At 49.9% G+C, this 20,121-nt stretch overlaps 1 protein-coding gene across 7 annotated transcripts in view; it reads right to left on the bottom strand.

Annotated features, from left to right (window-relative positions):
* Positions 1 to 2,516: 2,516 nt before the first annotated feature.
* The window catches only part of CACNB1 (calcium voltage-gated channel auxiliary subunit beta 1), a 46,423-nt gene continuing 28,818 nt past the window's right edge, over positions 2,517 to 20,121 (bottom strand). For 4 of the 7 annotated variants that reach the window (XM_083410976.1, XM_083410974.1, XM_083410977.1 and 1 more), the window contains 9 exons: positions 19,816 to 19,892; positions 18,851 to 19,008; positions 16,552 to 16,632; positions 15,917 to 15,975; positions 15,052 to 15,161; positions 11,710 to 11,861; positions 10,175 to 10,270; positions 9,128 to 9,313; positions 2,517 to 6,446 (listed from right to left, as the gene is read on the bottom strand). In XM_083410976.1, coding sequence (XP_083267102.1) covers positions 5,928 to 6,446; positions 9,128 to 9,313; positions 10,175 to 10,270; positions 11,710 to 11,861; positions 15,052 to 15,161; positions 15,917 to 15,975; positions 16,552 to 16,632; positions 18,851 to 19,008; positions 19,816 to 19,892 — 1,438 coding nt within the window. In that variant the 3' untranslated portion in view covers positions 2,517 to 5,927. Of the gene's footprint in view, positions 6,447 to 7,650; positions 9,314 to 10,174; positions 10,271 to 11,709; positions 11,862 to 15,051; positions 15,162 to 15,916; positions 15,976 to 16,551; positions 16,633 to 17,125; positions 17,146 to 18,850; positions 19,009 to 19,815; positions 19,893 to 20,121 lie in introns of those variants that run through there. The other 3 variants (XM_083410979.1, XM_083410975.1, XM_083410980.1) reach the window with 2 other exon arrangements.

The raw sequence follows: 20,121 nt of genomic DNA, 5'->3' as shown, positions 1-20,121 counted from the left end.
ACCTGGGCTTGACAAGGCAGGTGACCCTCACCTGTTCTAGGCCTGCTCCAGCTGAGGAATCACATCCCTCCTCCAGAGCTAGCGAGCACCACTTGGCCAGCTAGGGAGCTGGGCTGTGGGCCCTGGCCTGCCTCAGCCTCCTAGAGTGCCACTCCCGCTGCTCCCCACGCCTCAGAGCCTGACGCACAATAAGGTCTCACACTGAATTGTAACTGACACTATGAATTGATAACAGAGATGCTGTGTGTACTTTTGTTACCTAAGAAAAATCTTCTAGTGAAAACAAAAAATAGTTTAGCAGCATTACTTACCAGCGAACACCAGGGGAAGTTGAAGTCCTGAGCACAGAGGTTCAGGCATTCTTGCTGTTTTCATTAAATCCAATGTGGCTCCGTCCAGGTCTGTGGAGTTCAAGACTTCTGTATGCAACGGGGTGCTGGATTTGGACTTGGGGGAGGGGGGTCTGATTTAACCAGCGCCACCTTTGCTGTAATCGGGTGTGTGGTGGGGGCTAGATTTGGGCTGAACATCCTAACCAACCAATGCTGATGGCAATGTAGTTTGGCCACGCACCCCAGATGGTATTCAGAGACATACTGCCACCAAGGCCACATGACATTTAAAGCACTCTGATACCACTTCATGACACACACACACCCCAAGAATTTTGACAACTGTAGTTCGTGAAAGGCAATGAGAATTGTTAGAAGACCCCTGTTCCCCTGACAGAGTTACAATTCTCAAGAGTCCTGTACGGAAAGGGATTGCTTGTTAAACCGCTCTGGAAATTGTGGCTCTGTGAGGGGAAATATGGATACCAGGCAAGAGTGCTGGGTTGGAAGGCTGTGGCCCGGGCAGCTGAGAGTGGAAGGCAGGCACCAAGGAGGTTGAAGTAGCTGAAGGAAAGGAGTAAAATGGGTGGTGGCCAAAGGTTCTGCTCACTGGCCTTACTAGAGCAGGGCCAGGTAGCCAGACAGTACAGCTTTGGAGGAAGGAAAGCGGAAGGAGAAATGTGAGGTCACATGTGAGGAAAAACTGAAACACTAGGCCTAGAGAAACAAGGCTGTGTACTACACACTATGCCTTCAAACCACATTCTTTCCCTCAAAGAATTCTGGGCACTGTAGTCTACAGCTCCCAGCAAGTGTTATTGAACTACAGTGACCAGAATTCTTTGAGGAAATGAATGTGCTTCAGATGTATATAGTGTGTGTACAGACTGAGAGCCTGTATGCCAGAGCTGCCTGGGTGCAGACAAAATGGAGATGCCCTACCTAGATTGAACATGGCACCTTCGACACACCAGGCAGATGCCCCACCCCTGAGCTGCAGAGCTTCTCTTCTTGCTCCGCAGACACTCTGCCCTGTGCTTGAGTTTGAAGGGGTGCCATGGTGGAAGCATCACAAAGGGAGTGTCTCCACCTGTGAACTATGTACATTTGCTTCCATGCCCAAAACAATCCTATGCACAGAGTAGGGTTACAACAGAGCTTTCCAAACACATTAGTGTGTCAGCTGCAGTGTGTAGATGCGTCACGCTCCTCCTGGGGCTCGAAAGGGGTCAGTTTAACCTCCGGTTTGCTAGTAAAACGGAATCACTGTGCCACGAAATGATGCATGTCTAAAAAGTGTTTCACCAACATGAAAAGTTTGGAAAGCTCTGGTGGTGTACACACGTATGTAAGTAAAACGTTGCTGTATGGAGTAATCCTGTTTAGGGTTGCAGCCAACAATGACCTCTTTTGAGATATTGTGTTCCATTTCCCCTCCCTTTTTGTGCCCCCCCATCAATCTACAGTGGTACCTCGGGTTACATATGCTTCAGGTTACAGACTCCGCTAACCCAGAAATAGTACCTTGGGTTAAGAACTTCGCTTCAGGATAAGAACAGAAATCATGCTCCAGCGGCACGGCAGCAGCAGGAGGCCACATTAGCTAAAGTGGTGCTTCAGGTTAAGAACAGTTTTAGGTTAAGAACAGACCTCTGGAACGAATTAAGTACTTAACCCGAGGGACCACTGTACTTTGCACGCCTACTCAGGCATCACTGTGCATTTTGACTCTCTTAGGGTTCTCTGTAAAACATCTTTTTTTTTTTTTTACACTTCTACAAGCCTTGCAGTTTTGCTAAGCCTGAATGTGAATGGCATTTCAGCCATTCAGAGGCAAGAATCAGAGGCAAGGTCATGTTCACAAGGTCATACACTGCAATAGCACTTGTCATTAAAGGTAGTTTCACATTGCTTTTCTGACAGCCACCCCCTACAACAGCCACCCTTCCGGGGGATTGCTGTGTAGCAGCTTGGATTTCTTGACGCATCAGTACCCTCAAAATACTCACGTTGCTGGTTCCACATGTTTACAGATGTACAGGTTGCTTTTCTGTGCAAGGTATCTTTTTCACACAGGGAAAGGTCTGGATATTTGAAATAACACCCCAGCACTCCCTCCTTTGGGGGCTGTGTTTGTGTGCGTGCATTTTTTTGTTCTTCCACATCTCAATAAAAATGTCAAAGTGCGTTTTATAAAATACTTTTATTCCCATGGTAATGGGGCTGGGTCATTGGAGCACTGAAAAATCAATTGTAATAATGGCGAGGCAGAGACATGGCAGAATTTATTCTCTATATCCAATAGCCTTCTCTACCCCCAACCCCCCAAATTAAACAACAAAACAACCCAAAGTGGAGAATAAATCAGAGGGATGCAAATATAAGCCAGGGGATGGGACTGGTCATGCTTCATTATCTGAAAACTCAGTAGCACATTCTTGAAAATGCCTCCCCACTTTATGCCGTACCTCCAGTTATAAGGGTTTCTGGTGAAGCTATTTACTACAAAGAATTCAAGTTTGGCCGAGGAATCCCTATCCCACGGAACAATGCTAAGAATAAATAATATAAAATAAACTCTCTTAAATTAACTTGTTAAGCAACAAATTCACTTTTCTCATTGTTCAAATCCTCTTTGCCATATTTTTCTTTGCTGGTCTTTTACAACTCTCGCCTAACAAGAAAGGCTGAGTTTCAGGGGGGGAGAACGTTGTGTAGAGAGCACTTGACCTTGTGAATTTGTATCTCTTAAAAACAGCAGGGGAGAGAGAAAGACACGTGAAATCCACTGTAGAAGCAAACTTGAAGGTGTACCAGGTCCACTTTTGTCCTTTTGTATTTTAAATCCCCTGGTCGTGGCACAAAACGAAACAACCTATAGCTAAGTTGGACCTAAGGAACTCAGGTGTTCTATTCCTGTCTCCAAGGTCTTTTATGTCTCAACACACAAAGGACTTCCAAGGCTCCCAGGTCAATATTTCGAAAACAAGCAACGCTTTGAACTGCGGCGTTTGATATAAAGGATGTCCATTAAAGTGCGGTGGATGTACAAGGCTCTGGGATAAGGGACAGCAGCTTAAAATATGGGAACAATACCAGCAACCCTAACAGAATATCGCCCCCACCCCCAACAGTAGAACCAACATTATCTGGCAATGTCTGTGGGAATTACAAATTTATTTTTTGGGGAAGGGGATGGATTCACTGTAGCTGAAAAAGAACAGGAAGATATCAAGTCCACTGTCCTCCTGGCAGCAAGGGCAGGCTCCACCCCAAGCCAGCAAGGTTTCCAATTTCCAACCTGCACTTCTCATTAGCAATTAGTCTTGTACCTTGCCTTTTTTTATTTTTACATCGCTCATATGTTCCTGTCAGGTGCACTTGTAGATTAGGTCATAGGCCACATTAAGCGTCTTTTTCTCCCACTTAGCTGAATATGCCAAGCTCTATAGAGCTTTAGCCCAGGTAAGGCCTGAAGGGCTGATCTAAGGCCATGTTTCACATGCTATTTTCTGCCTTACAATCAAGTTTCCAGATTCTTCACCTCAAATAATTTTACATTCATGCTGAAGTCAGCAGTGCTGTTTTAACGGAGACTGGGGCACCCAGTGTGTGAGCTACAAACCACACAGGGGAAGAAGGGGATGATGGAAACAGAGGATGGGCTTCAGTTGGGTCAGGGAGCCTTGTGGGAATTATGCCACGAATAAAATGTACATCGCTAAAGAAACAAAAATAAAAAGCACCCCAGTTACCCGAAACCCTATCTTAGCAGCCTCAAGAGAAGGTGGAACGTAGTTGTCAGATGTCTGGAAAACAAAGGCAAACTCCAGAAGTGTGTTGCATTCAGATGTCAAGGGTGTCAGTTACATTCTGAGCAAGGGTGAAGGGTCAGCCTTCAAAAGTGTGGCCTTTGCACCTAAGGGCAGATTTTGGCACAAGAGCAGAGCCCAAAAGCTGAGCCTGGGTAAGCTGGAACCTACTGGGTACTGCTGACATTTGGAGAAGCAACCACAGCTATTATTTCCCCTCTGGGGTTTATAGAAGGAGGGACAAAATCTCTAGGCTGAAGGCCACCCACAGCCTCCGCAGATCCACTTGGTCCCGAGCTCCAAAGCAGGCACAGGAGGGGTCAGTGGTGGCAGGTCAAGGACTGCACTTAACGGCTGTGCGGCCCACTCCATCCATCCCACCGTTCATTTCTTTCCAGTGGAAGCCATGTGCTTGAACTGCAGATAATACAAGAACCACGCACAGCAGCAATTGCTACTGGCTCCCCTTGACACACACTGGCAAAACTCCCGAGGAGTCTGATTTTGCAAGACAGAGACAGGCTGGTTTCCCCGAGTCTTGATGGAAAGGGAAATTCTAACCCAACGACAACCCTCCGAAAGGAAGAGGCAACAGTGGGATGGATTCAGTTTTCTGCTGTGAGAGAAGGCAGCACACCTTCAGCAAATGTAAGCAGGCGGCCATTTTTAGCCAGGAAGGATCACTTCACCTCTCTGGTTTCAGAATGGTGGCAATACCTTTCTACTTTTCACCTGCGAAACACCCCAGGCCAACCAAGCTATCACACGTGCTGGAAAGAGGTCTCCAAACTCAGCGTTAAGAGCAAAACCACAGCTGGTTATGAACACGGACAGTCCGGAGCCTTTCTCCCTGCCAAGCGCGGCACACAACAACACACACACATGCACACACCCTGCATGCCCAGGATCTGCCCAGCAGGTGACATACATCCAAGAGGGTCGTGAGCTGAGGCACTGGAGGATGGGTTGGACTGGAGAGCTTAAGGTGGCCGGGGTTGGATTTCTCTTTCGTAGGCACTGGAGAGGATCTGGCAGAGAAGCTGATCCTATGACAGAAAACTAGGAGATGGTTTTTACTCTTCCCCTTGCCTCTCCTCCACCCCACCCACCCGCACCCCAGCGGTTGGGCCGGGAAAGCACCACGAGACAGGCAAAGAAAGAGGTCTATGATGGTGTAAACCTATAGAGGGGAGAGGGCCGGATTCTTCCTTTGGGAGCAGTTTGGCCTTGCATGGGGCGAGGCACGCAGGATCTCAGGAGGGGCAGCCAGCAAGCACACGGTCAGCTGGTCCACCTCAGCTGCCCCCCAAGTGTTGGGGTGATTCCAGGCACCAGTGGAGACTGGCCCTCTCCCTCTCCAGGTCCCGAGGGGGCCTCTGAGGAGAGAGGGGAGCTTTCGTTATTTAAGGTATATGTGATTGTTTGTGACCTTGAGGGAAAAGGCCAGGCAGTGCTGGCTGGCTGGCTGGCAGGACGAGGGTGGTCCAAGAGGTTGTTGGCACAAATGGCAAGGCAGAGGGGCAGGTGGGGGGGTGGAGGGTGTCCCCAGAGAAGGGTGGCGAGGAAAGGGAGTTCACGCACAGACCCGGCCAGCGATGGCGCTGCTTCTGAGGCCCAAACGCTATATGCCTGCCCACAAACCGCTTGGTGGGTGAAGGACAATCCTCCGGAGAGGCTGGACCTACCCCCGGGTGTCAGGCAACTGAAGACAGCTCCTGTCCCCAAGGCTCTGCGTGGGAAGAAGCCTCTCCCTCAGCGGATAAAAGCCCTGCCCCTCAGGGCCTTAGCGGATATAGGCGTCTCGCGCCCAGTCCTCTACGTCGTTGTGGTTGCGGCGCAAGCCCTCCTCCTCCTCGCTCTGGCAATAGCGCTCCCGCCCCTTGCCGTGCCCGCGGAGAGACCGGTTGTGGTTTTGCCGGTCGGGCTCCTCGGCCTCCCAGGAGCCCTGGCGCTGGGGGTGGCGGTGCCCCCGGAGGTGGCTCTGCTGCTGCTCTGGCTCCTCGGGTTCCCAGGACCCCTGGAGGCGGCGGTGGCCCAGGCAGTGGGCGCGGCGAGGCTCCGGCTCCTCGTAGGGGTCGGTCTCGATGTCCATGCAGGAATCCGCCGGGTCAGTGTACGCAGAGTCGCGGCTGCCCTGCGTCTCCGAATCAAAGGTGTCCTGGCGGGAAAGGCCCCGGGCGGCAAAGTGGGAGGGGGGCGGCGCGGCGCGGATCTGGCCATGCCCAGCCAGCTGCCCCGAATAGTCGTGCAGGCTGGTGTGCTCTGGGTCGAGCGGCTCCTCCCCATGCACTAAGTAGGGTCCCTGCTGGAAAGAGGCATTCACCACACACCATGCATGAGAAAGGGAGAGAGGAGACAAGAGTTAGTGCAGCCACGACACAGCAGCAGCAGCAGCTGCAGCGCCCCCAAACAGGTTAGCACAAGGGGCTCTCAAACTCTGGCCTGGCAAACCTCATGAAATCTAAGGGGAAATTTCCCCTGCAAAGACAGGTGATTTTTCTGGACCTGGGAGTTAAGCAGATCAAGAACAAAAACACATGGATTTTAGACCCCCTCGCAGATGGGGATGGAAAGATCCATTGGTTTCAGCTCCTCACTTTTCCCCATCTCAGATTCAGATCTCTACATTTCTACAGCCATTTGAAGATTGTTTTTATAAAAAATCCTCCTAAAACTTCTCCAACAGGTTGGTGCAAATTTCTCCTAATAAACCTTTTTTTTGTACTGAGTTTAGATTAATGGACACATCGTTGTAAGCAATTTCTCCTAACAGAATGCATTTTACTGTGTTATTTTCACTAATATATTGTGCACGTGTCCCCCTAATGCACACATATTTGCAATCTTTGTTCAAGTGCAGGACTGCATTGCCAAATTGTGCAAGTGTGAATCTTGAAGGCTGGCTGTGTTTCGGTTCTCGAATTGTTTCGGAAAGTGCAATTTCTTAAGGTTTTGGCTTCAAATGCGAATTGAACTGAATGTCTTCCCCATCCCTACCTTTGTCTGAAATTACTCTTTGGACATGGCATTCTATGCGTGGTGCAGAGCACAATGTATAAAACAGAGCAGGGATGGGGAGCCTGGGGCTCTCCAGATGTTGCTGGACTACAACTCCCATCATCCCTGGCCACTGGCTGTGCTGGCTGCGGCTGATGGGATTTGGAGTCCAACAACATCAGGTTCCCCATCCCTGCAGCAAAATATGGTTTCAAGAGGTGGCAACTTGCATCTCAATCTACCCCTTCGCCTCCTCCAAGGTTATAGAGAAATTGGGGCTTCCCATGGTTAACTGCTTTGCACCATCTTAGAGAGAGGCTCATCATCACCCTGTTTGAGAACTCATCAGTTAGTTAAGACATAAGAAGATAGAGAGTTAGCATCACACAGAACACATACAGAACCACCTGTGCTGATCAGCTGGACCACCTGTTGTTATTTATATGTAAAAGCAGCAGCAGCAACAGCAGTCACTTACCACGCCATGCAATAAAACAGCACTGGGAGCCAGATGTGAAGGTGGTAAACTTATTGATAGCTAAACACCTTTGGGGGAATGGTGGTCACTTCTGTTTAACCACTTCAGAGTTTGCCCTTTTCTTTTTAAAAAGGTGACACAACACAAACAGCATGGGGTTTCCCATCATACACCCAAACATGCATTTGAAGCATGTCCAAATTCACATTTGAACGATGGGCAGGCATCACGCCACCCAAGCAAAAAAGTGGATTCTGCAGTGATAAATCTATTTCTGCTCAATGCAAACTTCTTCTTCTTCTTTTTAGCTCACAAGAGAGATGAGTTTGATAGAGCTCTGTTCAGCTTGCTATGCTTGGCAATCAGTCCTTGACTTGGTCAAGGCTTAGGCAACGATGTGGGGCACCGTCATTGTAAAAAGTCACCCAGATCTGGCGGTGAGATTCTGACAATATGGTTTTGCCTGCCAGTAAATGCTTTGCACTGAAGCCATGGGAATCAAGCGGACAAGGTTATCTTGATGAGGTGTAATCACCAATGCGATCTACTGCAGCCACAACTGCTCCCCAGCCTCCCAAGAAACATGACTTCCTGTCACTCAGAACTGAGGCAGAAACTCAGCAGGCCATGGTTATTGTGAAGGGATCCATAAGGTCATAGACTTGGTGCTCCTGCCAGATTATCCAAAGTGGGGCCCTGTACAAACCCCGTGACCTTACAGACCCCTTTAGTCCAGTGGGTTCCAGCAACTTGGTGACCGGAAATCACTGCTTGTTAGAAAAGTGGATTGGGAAGCAGTTGCTGAAATTCACCGTGTGTTACGAGAATGGAACAAATAATGTGTGGCAGATGGGGGGGGCACTACGTGCAGGGCCAAAACAGGTCTTTGAGGCCAACTCGGCAGCATAATGGACCTGCCCCTGCTGAAAACCAGGCTCTGCATTCACATAGCACACTGGAAAGCCGACTGACTTCTTTCCCATGCGCAGGTGGAGGAAAATCCTTCCTTTGTGATGCCATTTTAGATCTGGCTCAGAGCAGCCCACAGAACCTGCCCTAAATGACAAACCCACTTTTCCTAGCTGAGACGCTTCTCTGATGTCCCCAGGAAGCATTGCTCGAAAGATAAGAGACAGGGGGGTTTAGGGTGAGAGAGATGTGCTGGTGACTCGCCGAGGTCATCCTTTAATCAAAGTCAGATTGCGAGGGAGGGGGGTGTTTGTGTGTATACTTTAGCAGGACAGCTTCGGAGAAGGGGCAGGGAGGCGAAAGAGAGAGATCGCCTTGACTGAACAGCAGCACCGACAAGTCCTTTGTAGGTAAGGGGGAGCCCTCATTAGCAAGGCTTCCCTGTGCTCGTTTCTTCATTTCTGAACAACTATCTCGGGTTTCCCCGAAAGCTACAGCTCGTGCTCCTCCACCCGGACAGCTCCGCTCAGCCCCTGGTCCAGGCTGCCCCTCGCTCCCCAGAACCCCAGGTTGCGCTTGAGCGAGGTCAGCACTTGTACCTGGAGGTTGGAGACCGGGGCGGGGCTGGCAGCCAAGGCAGCCGTCGCCATGGTGCGGGTCAGCAGCGGATTGGGCGGGTTGCTGCTGGGAGGGTGCGTGGCCTTCCAATAGGCTTCGAGGTACTCGGACAGGTGTTCGCAGGCATCTTCCAACTGGTTCTCATCCAAGATAATGTCAAACATCTCCTGCAGAGACAGGGAGGGTGGGGAATGGGAAGGATTCAGCCCTGTGAGTGCAGAATGATAGGGGCAGGGGACCAGGAGTGGAGGCATGGGTTGGATAGGGTTGCAATGGTAGTCGCTAGTGGGCTGGCATAATGACTGTGTGGCATCTACTTAAATCAAGGGTAGGGAACCTGTGGCCCTCCAGATGTTGTTGTACCACAATTTTGGGAAAGGGCCAAGGGTTATTGGTAGAGCACCTGCCTTTCATGCAGACGACCCCAGGTTCAATTCCCGGCATCTCCAGATAGGACTCCCTGTCTGAAACCCTGGACAGCCACTGCCATCAGTGTAGACAATATGGAGCTAGATCAGGGCAGGCCAACTTTTCATACCAGGTGGGCCGCAAGAGTACTTTGACATGGAACCCGCAGGCAGCACAGTGCCTTGTCATGTGGGAGAGGGGAATGAGGCCAAAATTTGACACCCCCCCCCCCAGCCCTTGCATTGCCTTCCCAAACTTAGCTGAGAGAGGCACCAGGCTTAGGGAAGGAGATGCAAGGCTATGGGCAGGGTCCTGGCACCCTCCCACCCCCTTACCAAAGCCAGGAAAGCACTAACTAGGCTTTGGGAAGGAGGAGGGAGGACTCTAAGACCTAGTCAGAGCCCTCATGCCTTCTTCCCAAAGCTCAGCACCTCCTTTACCCGGCTTTCGGAAGGCAGCGCAAGTGCTTGTATTGGTGTGTGTGTGTGTGTGTGTGTGTGTGTGTGTGTCAAATGACCAGGGGTTTGCACCAGCAGGGGCTGATGGGAGGTGTAGTCAGGAGGGCACCAGCTTGAAGTGGGCTGGAAAAGAGCATGAGGGAGATGTACCACAGGACTCACAGGGGGGCACTGCGCCAATTTGTCCGATGCCACCATCTGCACATTCAGGTGCTTGGCTTGGGATTTGCCTCTCGATTTCACCAGTCTCTGCAGCACCTGTTGGGTAAAGACATTGGGGGAGAGGGAGAGAAGAGATGTTAGGGTGCCCAAGGAGGCCGGGAACAGGACTGGAAAGGAGGAGGGCCCTGCCCCAAGGGTGCTCCTGTCCCTAGTCCGCCACATCACTGCAGCTAGCCTAACAAGGATTAAGCCTCAGGAAACATTTTAGGGTGTACAATCCTTACTGGGGAGGAAGCCTTCATGAACACAGTGAGACTTGTCACCCACAGGATCAAATCAACCCAAGAAGTAGGCAAAACCCTCCCTCCCTCCCACCCCCAAATCCAAATGCATCGCACCTCAATGTTAGCCAAGTTGCTTGGCACCTGAAACAGAACCACCCCCTCCCCTGGCAGTAAAAAACACAACAATGATGAATGACAATTCATTACCATTTCATGACACTTAGCAGCCTGAGGCAGCTGCCTCACTCTGCCTAATAATCAGGCTGGAAGGAAGGAGTCCAAGGTGGGTAACTCACGCAGCCTTAAAAGTTCTATCTCTCATAGCGGCAAAAATAACTTTGAAAATGCGATTGCAAGAACAGGACATACGTAACTAAATGACAGGCAGGAAGGAAGCATACAAATGCTGGCTGTTCTTCAACTCTCATGAAATCTGGATCTTTTGATGGTTGATTTACATATTTTTCCTCATAGAACAATTAACAATTCCAGGATTTTTGCAGAGGGGAAGGGGCACAGCTCAGTGTCCCTTTACCTAATACATGATATTCATGTATGTTTGGCACTTGTCTGCCTTTTAGCAGTGTCTGCCTTTTTCTTAAAAAGAAAAAGAGCCCCACCCCCCAAACCCCAGAGTCTGGTATTTTATACCACACACTCAAATATGCATTTGAAGCACATCTGAAGTGTGGCAGGGAGCCCCCTCCCAAACTATGGATTTTGCACTCATAAATGTATGCTCAGTGCAAACTCACATTTTTAGCCCACAAGGTAAATGAACGATGGATCTGTTTAGCTTGGCATTCCTGTAGCTACACATACAAGCCTTTGGACAGGGTCGGCCCTACAAGGAGGCAGAGTGAAGCAGCAGCCTCAGGCGCAGATGCTGAGGAGGGGTGTGTGGCCAGAGCTATGAGTGCCATGTGATGTGCCTTATGCCCCCTACATTATTCTGCTGCCCTCAAGTGCTGAGGAAGTATACTTTCACCAGTATTGGAGTAACATAAAACTGCCAGTCCAATTGGCTTCTGTGCATGACTTGGGGGAGGTGCCATCTTGTCCTTCGCCTCAGGCAGCAAAACGCCTTGAGCCGGCCCTGCCTTCGGACATGGTACGTTCTAATCTGCTGTTCTTACCCTCACTCCTATTGAGTTCTGAATAAGATCTGACACTAAAATAGTTAAGATCCTCTGCCAACCTCTTCCCTAATACCGGCGCCGTTAGGAGGAAGAAAAGACAAAGGCTGCTCACCTTGGGGGAGGATATCTTGATATAGACGATAATTGGCGCTAATGAAGTCTTGGACAGTTGAGCCGGGTGATTGATGGTATCTGCATCCAGGGCTACCAGCTGCAGGGTGCGGGCCAGCTCAAAGATGCGCTCAATCTCACTCTGCACTTCAGCTATGGAGGCAGAGGGCAAGCCAAGTGGCAGGGAAAAGGAAGACATGGTCAACATCGCTATGCAAAGAAACTGCAGCATCATTCATACCTCCCTTTTGCTGTTCCAGATCTGTTTAGCATTAAAGGCTCTACTTCTGCAGCCTGCGCAGATTTTGCCATTATTCATTATTCTCACTTGCAGGTTAAGACGCTACAGGTTGCAAAATGTTGCAGTTGTGAAAAAAAAAATGTGCAGGTCAACTCTTCTGTCCTCGCGGACAGAAAACCATTCCTTGGGCTCCTGAATAGTCAACAGTCAGCCCCGTCCACAGATCTGCATTTGATTCTTGGCAGCACTATGGCAAAGCAAGGGGAGGTGGAGGCCGCAAGATTTTGGGCACGGTTAAAAGGGAGGCAAATTTCTGGCCTGGAGAACGCATTCCGTTCCCCTGTGCAAGAGCCAATGAAATGAACAGGAACTGCGCAGCACCTATTCATTTCAATGGGGATTGTGTAGGAAAACATCCCCATGGGTTGTTCCTTAAGTGAAAGTATGTGTGTGTGTGCTGTGCAGATGCCATTTTGATTTTCTACTTCAGGCATGCGTAAAGTGGCTGGCTGGCAGACAAAGATCTCCTTGCTCTGCCCCCCCCCCAAAGATTGCCTGCAAGTACTTTGGGTGCTACTTTGGGTTGTCCACTAGCTGCTCTGCATGTGGGACGCTGGATGTGGGCTTCTTATGGCTGCCCAGGAGCATCTTGTGTTCTTGGGGATGTGGCCCTGCAGGTCCCAGCATGAGATCCAGTGTGGCGTAGTGGTCAGGGTGTCAGACTGGAGAGACCCAAATTCAAATCCCTTGGGCCAGTCCCTTTCTCTTTCAGTCTTGCCGACCTCACAGGACAGTTATGAGGATCAAAAGGGAGAGAACTATCTTGAGGAAAGATAAACAATAAGTTCCTTTCAATGGACTGTGCTGAGTGCCCCTCACTTTTTCTCCAGTAAGAAACCATGCAATAAATTGCAAAGTTTAGTTACTTTCACGTTAAAAGTGGGGCATGATCCAGCCAAAGCCCAGAATTTTGAATATCTCATGGGTTCCAATGAGGAGCCGATATGTGATTTAGGCTGCCATCCTATACTTGCATACCTGGGAGTAAGTCGCACTGAAATCAGTAGGTCTTGCCTTCCAAGTAGACATGTATAGGACTGTCCTGTAGTTCTGTTCTCATTAACATCAATGGGCTCTGAGATTGCTTAGCCAAATTTCTTAACTAGGCTGTAGCAGAACAAAAAACAGTCCCCTCTCCTTTTTCAGTCCCTGAGCAATTTCCCCCAGCAAGAAACGTTATTTACTTATTTTCATTTATAATATTCCGATTCACCCGCCCACCCCCCACCCCCCACAGCAACTCCACATTTTAAGTTCAGGTTTAAAAAATACTCTGGTAAAGAGTCTAGCAATTGAAAAGATAGTGAGAACACTAAGACGGTGGTGACTCACCATTTTTTCACTTCCCAAACACGAGGGCGAATTTCAAAACAAACAAAAAAAACCTTATCGCTTTTGGGTGAAGCCAAAGCGTAGGTGCGCTTTTGTTCTGTGTTTTTGAAATTCCCCCTCCCCCTCCTCTCCCAGAAGGAAAAGCTGTTTTCGATCTTTTTTTCCATTTCAACAAAACATCTTTCCCATTCTGCGGAGGGGGAAGTTAAAGCTAGTTAAATTTGCACTGGAGGGGGGGGGCAACCGAGAGCTTGCGGGGGCTAAAGGTTACGTACCCAAGACATCTGTATCAGGAGCAGAGAAAGGAAGAGGAGGCACAGACACAGGGGAAAGAAAATTGTGGGAAGCGGGGGAGGAGGGGGGAAAAAAAGAGAAGAGTGAGTTGGATTTGTTGGGGAGCAAGAAAAAAGAAAAAAGAACCCCCAAAGTTTGATGCCATAGCGGGGGGGGGGGGACTGAAAACAGAGAAGGCAGCTGAGGTATTAATTAAGGAGCGTCCTGTTTCCCCTCCCCTTGCCCCATGCACGGAGGTAGGTTTAGACAAGATGGCAACATATCCCACGATGAACTCGAATGCGGACAACACTTCTGACACCAAAACCTGGACTTTTGGGAACAGTTTCCACACTATGCATTATGATGCGGGGGTGGGGTGGGGGAGAGACTCTCACAAGCACACCCAAGTGTGTCCTTCTCCAACCCAGGATACAGATATTTCATGATCCGGAAACAGCCCTGGTGCTCAGCTCAAGAAGATCGCGGAGGTCTTCCTTCTAATGGGGCAGTTTTGTTGGTCCCACCTGCCCCTGAGATCTGGCTGTCAGGGGCATAGCATGGGTTGCCGGCACCCAGGGTGAGGCAAGTGTTGGGACGCCCTGGTGGACTGGGAAGCTGTCAGTGTCTAACCAAGGGAGTCTCCAGCAGTGCTTTCCCACCTTCCTCTTCCTTCCTCCTCAGTGGGCGGCACTGGTGCCCTCCCACCCTTTCAGCCAGTCCAGGAGCAGGGCACGTCCAGGTATCCCTTCACCTGGCCATGAGGAGAAGGAGGTGCTGCCCCAGCCTTGAAGGCCTGGCCTGGGTGTGGTTCCAGCCTCAGTGAGGTAGCCTGTTGGGGCACCTGGTTGTGCCCCCTCAGAAATTTAGCCACCCTCTCCACGCTATGCCACTGCTGGCTGGTCTTTACTAAGAGGCAAGTATTTAAGTATGACAGGCGCTCCCTGTGGAACTCCTTGGAAAGAGAGGTTTGGCGGGAGCAGTATCTTCTAAAAACAGTGTTATTCAGACGGGCTTTTCAAACCTGACGTTCCCTGCCAACCATCTCTTACTGATGTGGTTGACGTGCACAGCGCTGCGTGGTATTTTATACCACAGCGTGGCTTACAAATACGTACATATATAAATAAGTTCATGACTGGGTAAGAGGAGTTCTGCCGGGGACAGGGAGAGAAGGGGCGTTGCCGCAAAGCATTATGGGAAACCCAGAGGAATCCAGGAAAAGCTGCTCCTGGCTGATACAGATCAGAGGAAAGGCAGGCTAAGAAAAGCTTTTGAAAACGGGTGCCGTGCAAGGTGTTAGGTGCCATGCAATCACAAAGGCAAAGTCACCCTTTTTGCCTCCCTCTTCCCACGCGGGAAAGGCCTTGGGAGAAAATGTTGCCAAGAGATGGCAAAGAGCCAAGCTTTTCTCCCAAGGTCTCAGCGCAGCCTTACCCAGGCTAGAGCGGGTGCTGGAGCGTTCGATGATGGTGTGTTTGCTGGGGTTGTTGAGGACCGAGCGCTTGGCCAAGGAGATATCAGCTGTCACACGTGTGATAGATATTCTGTGAAGGACAGGAGTAGAGGCTCAAGGGGGCAAAGGTCATTCCCCACAGGCATCCCTGATTACCAGGACTCTTTCATCCTTGTCGCTGTGCTACAACACAGGGAGTCTTAACTACCTACAGTACTAGTGAAAGTCCTTTTAGTGTCCACTTAACAACCCCCCCAAAACCTCAGGTTTTTAAGGATGCTTCCTGTCTATCAAGCATTTATTCCAATTTGCTTGTGGGGAGGTTAGATGACGCTGCATCAAAGCAAGTGTCACCCCACACTGTGCAGTGCATTCCCCCTCACTTTCCTTATCGCAGCATATCTGATCTTTTGGGAAGGTGGGGTTGTTGCATGAGACCTCCCAAACAACTATAATTGCTCAGCCTGAATTTGAGGGTGTGTGACTGAATAGCAACAGTCTGGAAGTGCCCTACAACTTCATGAACTAGGAAAACAGCTTTTTTGTTTTTGTTTTTAAGGCAATTGGATCTAGCTGTGTATTCACAAAAACTGGAGCACCTTAGCAAAAGTTTCTGGTCTTCGTGTCCAGGAAATGGGGAAGAAGCATTTGGAAATGGACCAATGCTAATGGGGATGGCATAAAACTTATTGTGGGAGGCAGAAAATCTGCCCCCCCCTTCCATTTCCTGTGCTCTTCATTCAGGTTTCCCCTATGGTAACTCCAGCACCAGGATCTTGATACAAGGATCACAGAACAAATGGAAGATATTAGATCCCCACCCGTCCCCAAGGCTTCTGCTCACACCTGCCATCGAATCGGCGTTTCAGAAAATCAAACAAAGCTTTCTGCATCATGTCCGTCACCTGGGAAGGTAAAGGGGGTTGGGATTGGGCAGAAAGACAGAGACGAGGAGGAGAAGAAGAAAAGTCAGAAATCGAAAGAGTCACATGCATAAACGTGGGCGGGGAAGAAATCAGGGTGCATCTTGCTTGTGCTAGTTCTTGGTAAAGGCTCATCAAAATGGAGGCCCACCCCCAAGCTTCCCTACCTATTTCCACCACTTCAGACTCGTAGGTGTTAAAGTCACAGCTGGATGCCCACCCATTGGCAGAGAGACCCAGACGATTACTAAGAACAGAGTGAGGAGCCAATCAATGAGAGGGCACTGGTGGCCGAGATAGGAGGGATGACCTGTAGGAGGTAAGCTCAAAGGAACAGAATTGGGAGGAGCCACAGCAACTCAGGACATGTCAGTCCTGTTGCCAGGCAGATATCCTGGACAGGGCTTGAATGATGGACTGGGAGATGAGGACACTTGCCAATCTATGGCAGCCCTCTTGGCTCCCCTTGCCCAATTCTCTTAGAAAGCACATGGCCCCTCAGCCCTACTTTCTATGCATGCCCTAACTCTCTCCCCATGAACTCTCTAAATGCCTCACCTCATACCCTTTCAAGGATGGGCCTACAAGAATGATGGGCCGCATGGAAGGAACCACGTCATAAGGTGGCACATGCTCCGCCTGAGAAGAAAGGAGAGAGAAGAAGACATTAGACTTGCTCCAGATCCAGGCTACATCAGCGCTGCAGGCACCACTGTTTTTTGGAAGCCTGGCAATTTCAGCGATTCTTCTAAAGGGGAGACAGCACCTTCATTTTGTGGGCATGGGGGAGGAAAGCTGAGTTGTGGGTGGCAGGAAGAAGGGTTGCTGAGGGATCTCAGCCTTCCAGATCCGACACCAACACTAGCCTGGACATTCAAGATGGACCTAACAGAAGAAGACCTTCGTGCAGCTGCAACCAAGGTTTGCTTTTGAGCTTACCTTAAAGAAACAGGGGCCTGTATCGGGCGGGGGCGGGGGGGGGAGCAAATCTCACACACAAACTTTGGGGTTTCATGTTCAGCTTCCTCACAGTTGCCAACTTCGCAGGGGGAAAGCCCGCTGGGATTAGGCAGGGCCCACAGGGAGCCACCACCGCTGTCATCTCGTCTGATTATTTCGTAAGCTTACTTACCGATTTCTGCTTCTGCTTGGCTATGTCCAGTGATCGCCATTAATGGGCGGGGTGGGGACACAGGGGAGGGGAAAGGAGAGACAGGCAAGAGAAAACAAACAAGGCATGCGTGTTACTGACAGCTCACTCCAGCGGAAGCACAGGCAAGGCACAAGAGAGAGAGAGAAAACTAGTGCTGAGAAAAGCAGAAAGGTGGCGGCTTTTCAGAGCTTGGGCAGGGAACAACCTTGCCTTGATTTAGAATTGCGTCCTTTTCCTCCATGCTGTCCTGGCCCACCCTGGTGGACAGACGTGGCTCATGGTGGCATGCCCATGAACCTCTCAAAACCCAAATGACACATTGGCCAGAGCCACCGCGGGCAACATGATTGGCCTGGTGGCTCCTTTTGGCATCGCAGGGAGCTGTCAGGAAGGAGGCACTCTTCAGGGAAGAAGTGGTGCTGAAGAGAGGCCCTGGTACTTTTGCAGCCAGCCACTTTACACTCAAAGCTCCCCTCCACCCAGACAAACTTCTTCCCATCCACCTGTATTTCAGATCCATGCAACTCTGCGGAGGGAAGTTTCAGGTGTAAGGTGGCTGGCAGGGAAAGCACTCCCTTCTCTGCTGCAAAGCACCCTTGGGCTCCTAGTGTAAAATACAGTCCGGCCCTCTGGGGATTCCCATCTTGAAGCCTGAGGTTGCTTAGCAACCAGCCTTCCTCCGGACAACTTCCTCCCACTATTTGATCCGCAAGGAGGAAAAGAAGGGCCTGTGGAGGCAAATGCCAACCCTGGATGGAATTTACAGGGCAAGGGTGGGTCACCAGGAGGAATGCCCCTCTTATGTGAAAGCCACTGGAACATCCCATATTCATGCTTTCTTATGGGGCGCTGCAGTCCTACGTCCAAGCGAAGGGAAATGGCTTGACTATTTCACTCACTTCGCTCCCATGCTGGAACGTTCCATTGCTATAATTTCCACAGGTGAGGAGAATGGATTATAGAAGTGGAGCATTCCTAGTACCCACACATGGGAGGGACACATGGAACATACCACTTGCATGTTTCCCATGGGGGGGGATTGGGACCTGTGACTTTCAAGGGTTTACACTGGGAAAAAGAAATGGGAGAATCATAGAATTGTAGAGTTGGAAGGTCCAACCCAATGCAATGCAGGAATCCTGCCCACACTCATTTCTGGATGAAGAGGATTACTAGAGCATTACATTATTATCCTTCCCAGGGGACGGAGGGATCACTGTTCAATTACTAGATTTCTCAGGATGCGTAAGGCCAGGGGGGAGAGGGGAAAGGAAGCACATTATATCGGACACATCTTCCACCAAAGCCCAAGTGAGGGTATGAGTTGGTTGCCAATGCATCTTTTAACTCATACAAGGATGGAGAATGTGTGATCACTGGAACATACCCTTCTGAAACACGCCTTTTGTATGCTCAGGCAGGTGACAAACACAATCGGGTATACACTTTATAACCGTAGTACACGTTGGTCTTTTCCTCGTAATATGCAGCAAATCGGCTCTGAATGTGCATCCCCCCCAGCTTATGCTCTCCGCCAATGGGAGATCAGGACCACAAACCCACTTCCAGAACATGCCACTCCTATCACCCCCATCATTTGCACGAAAGCGCTCAATCTCTGGGCAGAAACAAGCCTACACACACAGGCAGGCATACTTAGGATGGCACAGCAAGCAGGTGCGAGGCAAGAGGGGGCACCATTACCTTCTTAAAGAAGGGGCGGCGCTTGGTGGTGGAGGGGGGCGTGGTGACGCTGCTAACACTAGTCTTAGGGGTTCGTTGGTTCTCCTCGGTGGCCTCCTCCTCCTCCTCTAAGTCAAGGGCGTCTGGGTCATAAGCTAAGTTAGTCATGTCCAAGGTACCTGGGAGGAGGATGGAGGGTGAGGGAGGAAGGAGATAAAAGGTAGGGGAGGAAAGGGGGAAGAAAAAAAAACAGGGGGAAAATGCAACAACAACAACAACCAAAGAATGAAAAGCACTAATGGAATAGGGTGAGAAAAACAAATGAGGAGCAACAACCAGAAACAAAAGAAATAAACTGATTCGTGTATCCAGAAGAGGAACATACATACATAAATAAATAAATAAATAAATAAATAAATAAATGGAATGGAATGGAATGGAAAACTCCAAATTTCCACAGTATATGAGCATACGGGGGAGAAGGAGGCAGCAATTAGGCAATGAGAAGCCTGCCATGTGGCTACTAGGACAGAATTTAGGCCTTGTCTGTACACGAATTAAAGTGGTAGAGCCCTGAACCGATGGTGTGGATTGTACCGCTTCAGACTGTAGATGTGGGGATCCTGTGTTTTGTTTTTGAAAATCCTCCCAAGTTAAAAAATATTTCCTTGCAACAGTGGGGGGGGGGGGAGGAACTAGCACAGCAGGGAGCAGGCTGGACTGGAACCTCCTCTCCCCGCTGCATTAGTTTTTGATCAGCAAGGATTAAAAAAAAAGGGGGGGGGGAGAGGATTCAAATAGGACACCGCCATCTACAGGATGAATTGGAAGAGTCTGACACAACCACCTCTTTCTGTTGCAGGTGCAGGTGAGCAATGCCCTTCAGATGCTTCAAACACGCCTCGTCCCACAGAAAGATGGGAAAGTATCCATCTGGGATGGTGGTGGCAGTTATGCCGTTCTCTGTTGGGCGTGAGTAGCCTTACCAGTGGCAGGCGGGGTGGGTCTCCGGGGGCCAGTCACCACATCTCCCAGGCTGGAGGTGGAGTTGTCTCCTGATTTACTGCAAGACAGAAGAGCCATTAAAGTGAAGCAGGGGAACAGGAAGAGGTTTTGGGGTGGGGAAGAGCTGTGGCAAGGGGGAAGAGCCTCTGAGTCCAAGCTCAGCACCTTTTCACTTGCAAAAAAAGTAAACTTCTGTAAGACTTCATAGTCCTTGGATATACATCCATCAACATGGCATTCTGCCCCATTAACACAGTGGACTTTCACTACAGATCTGCGCTCTAGTT

This window comes from Podarcis tiliguerta, assembly GCF_965153285.1.
Source record: "Podarcis tiliguerta genome assembly, chromosome: 13".
Lineage (NCBI taxonomy): Eukaryota > Metazoa > Chordata > Lepidosauria > Squamata > Lacertidae > Podarcis > Podarcis tiliguerta.
This window is presented reverse-complemented; position numbering and strand designations above follow the sequence as displayed.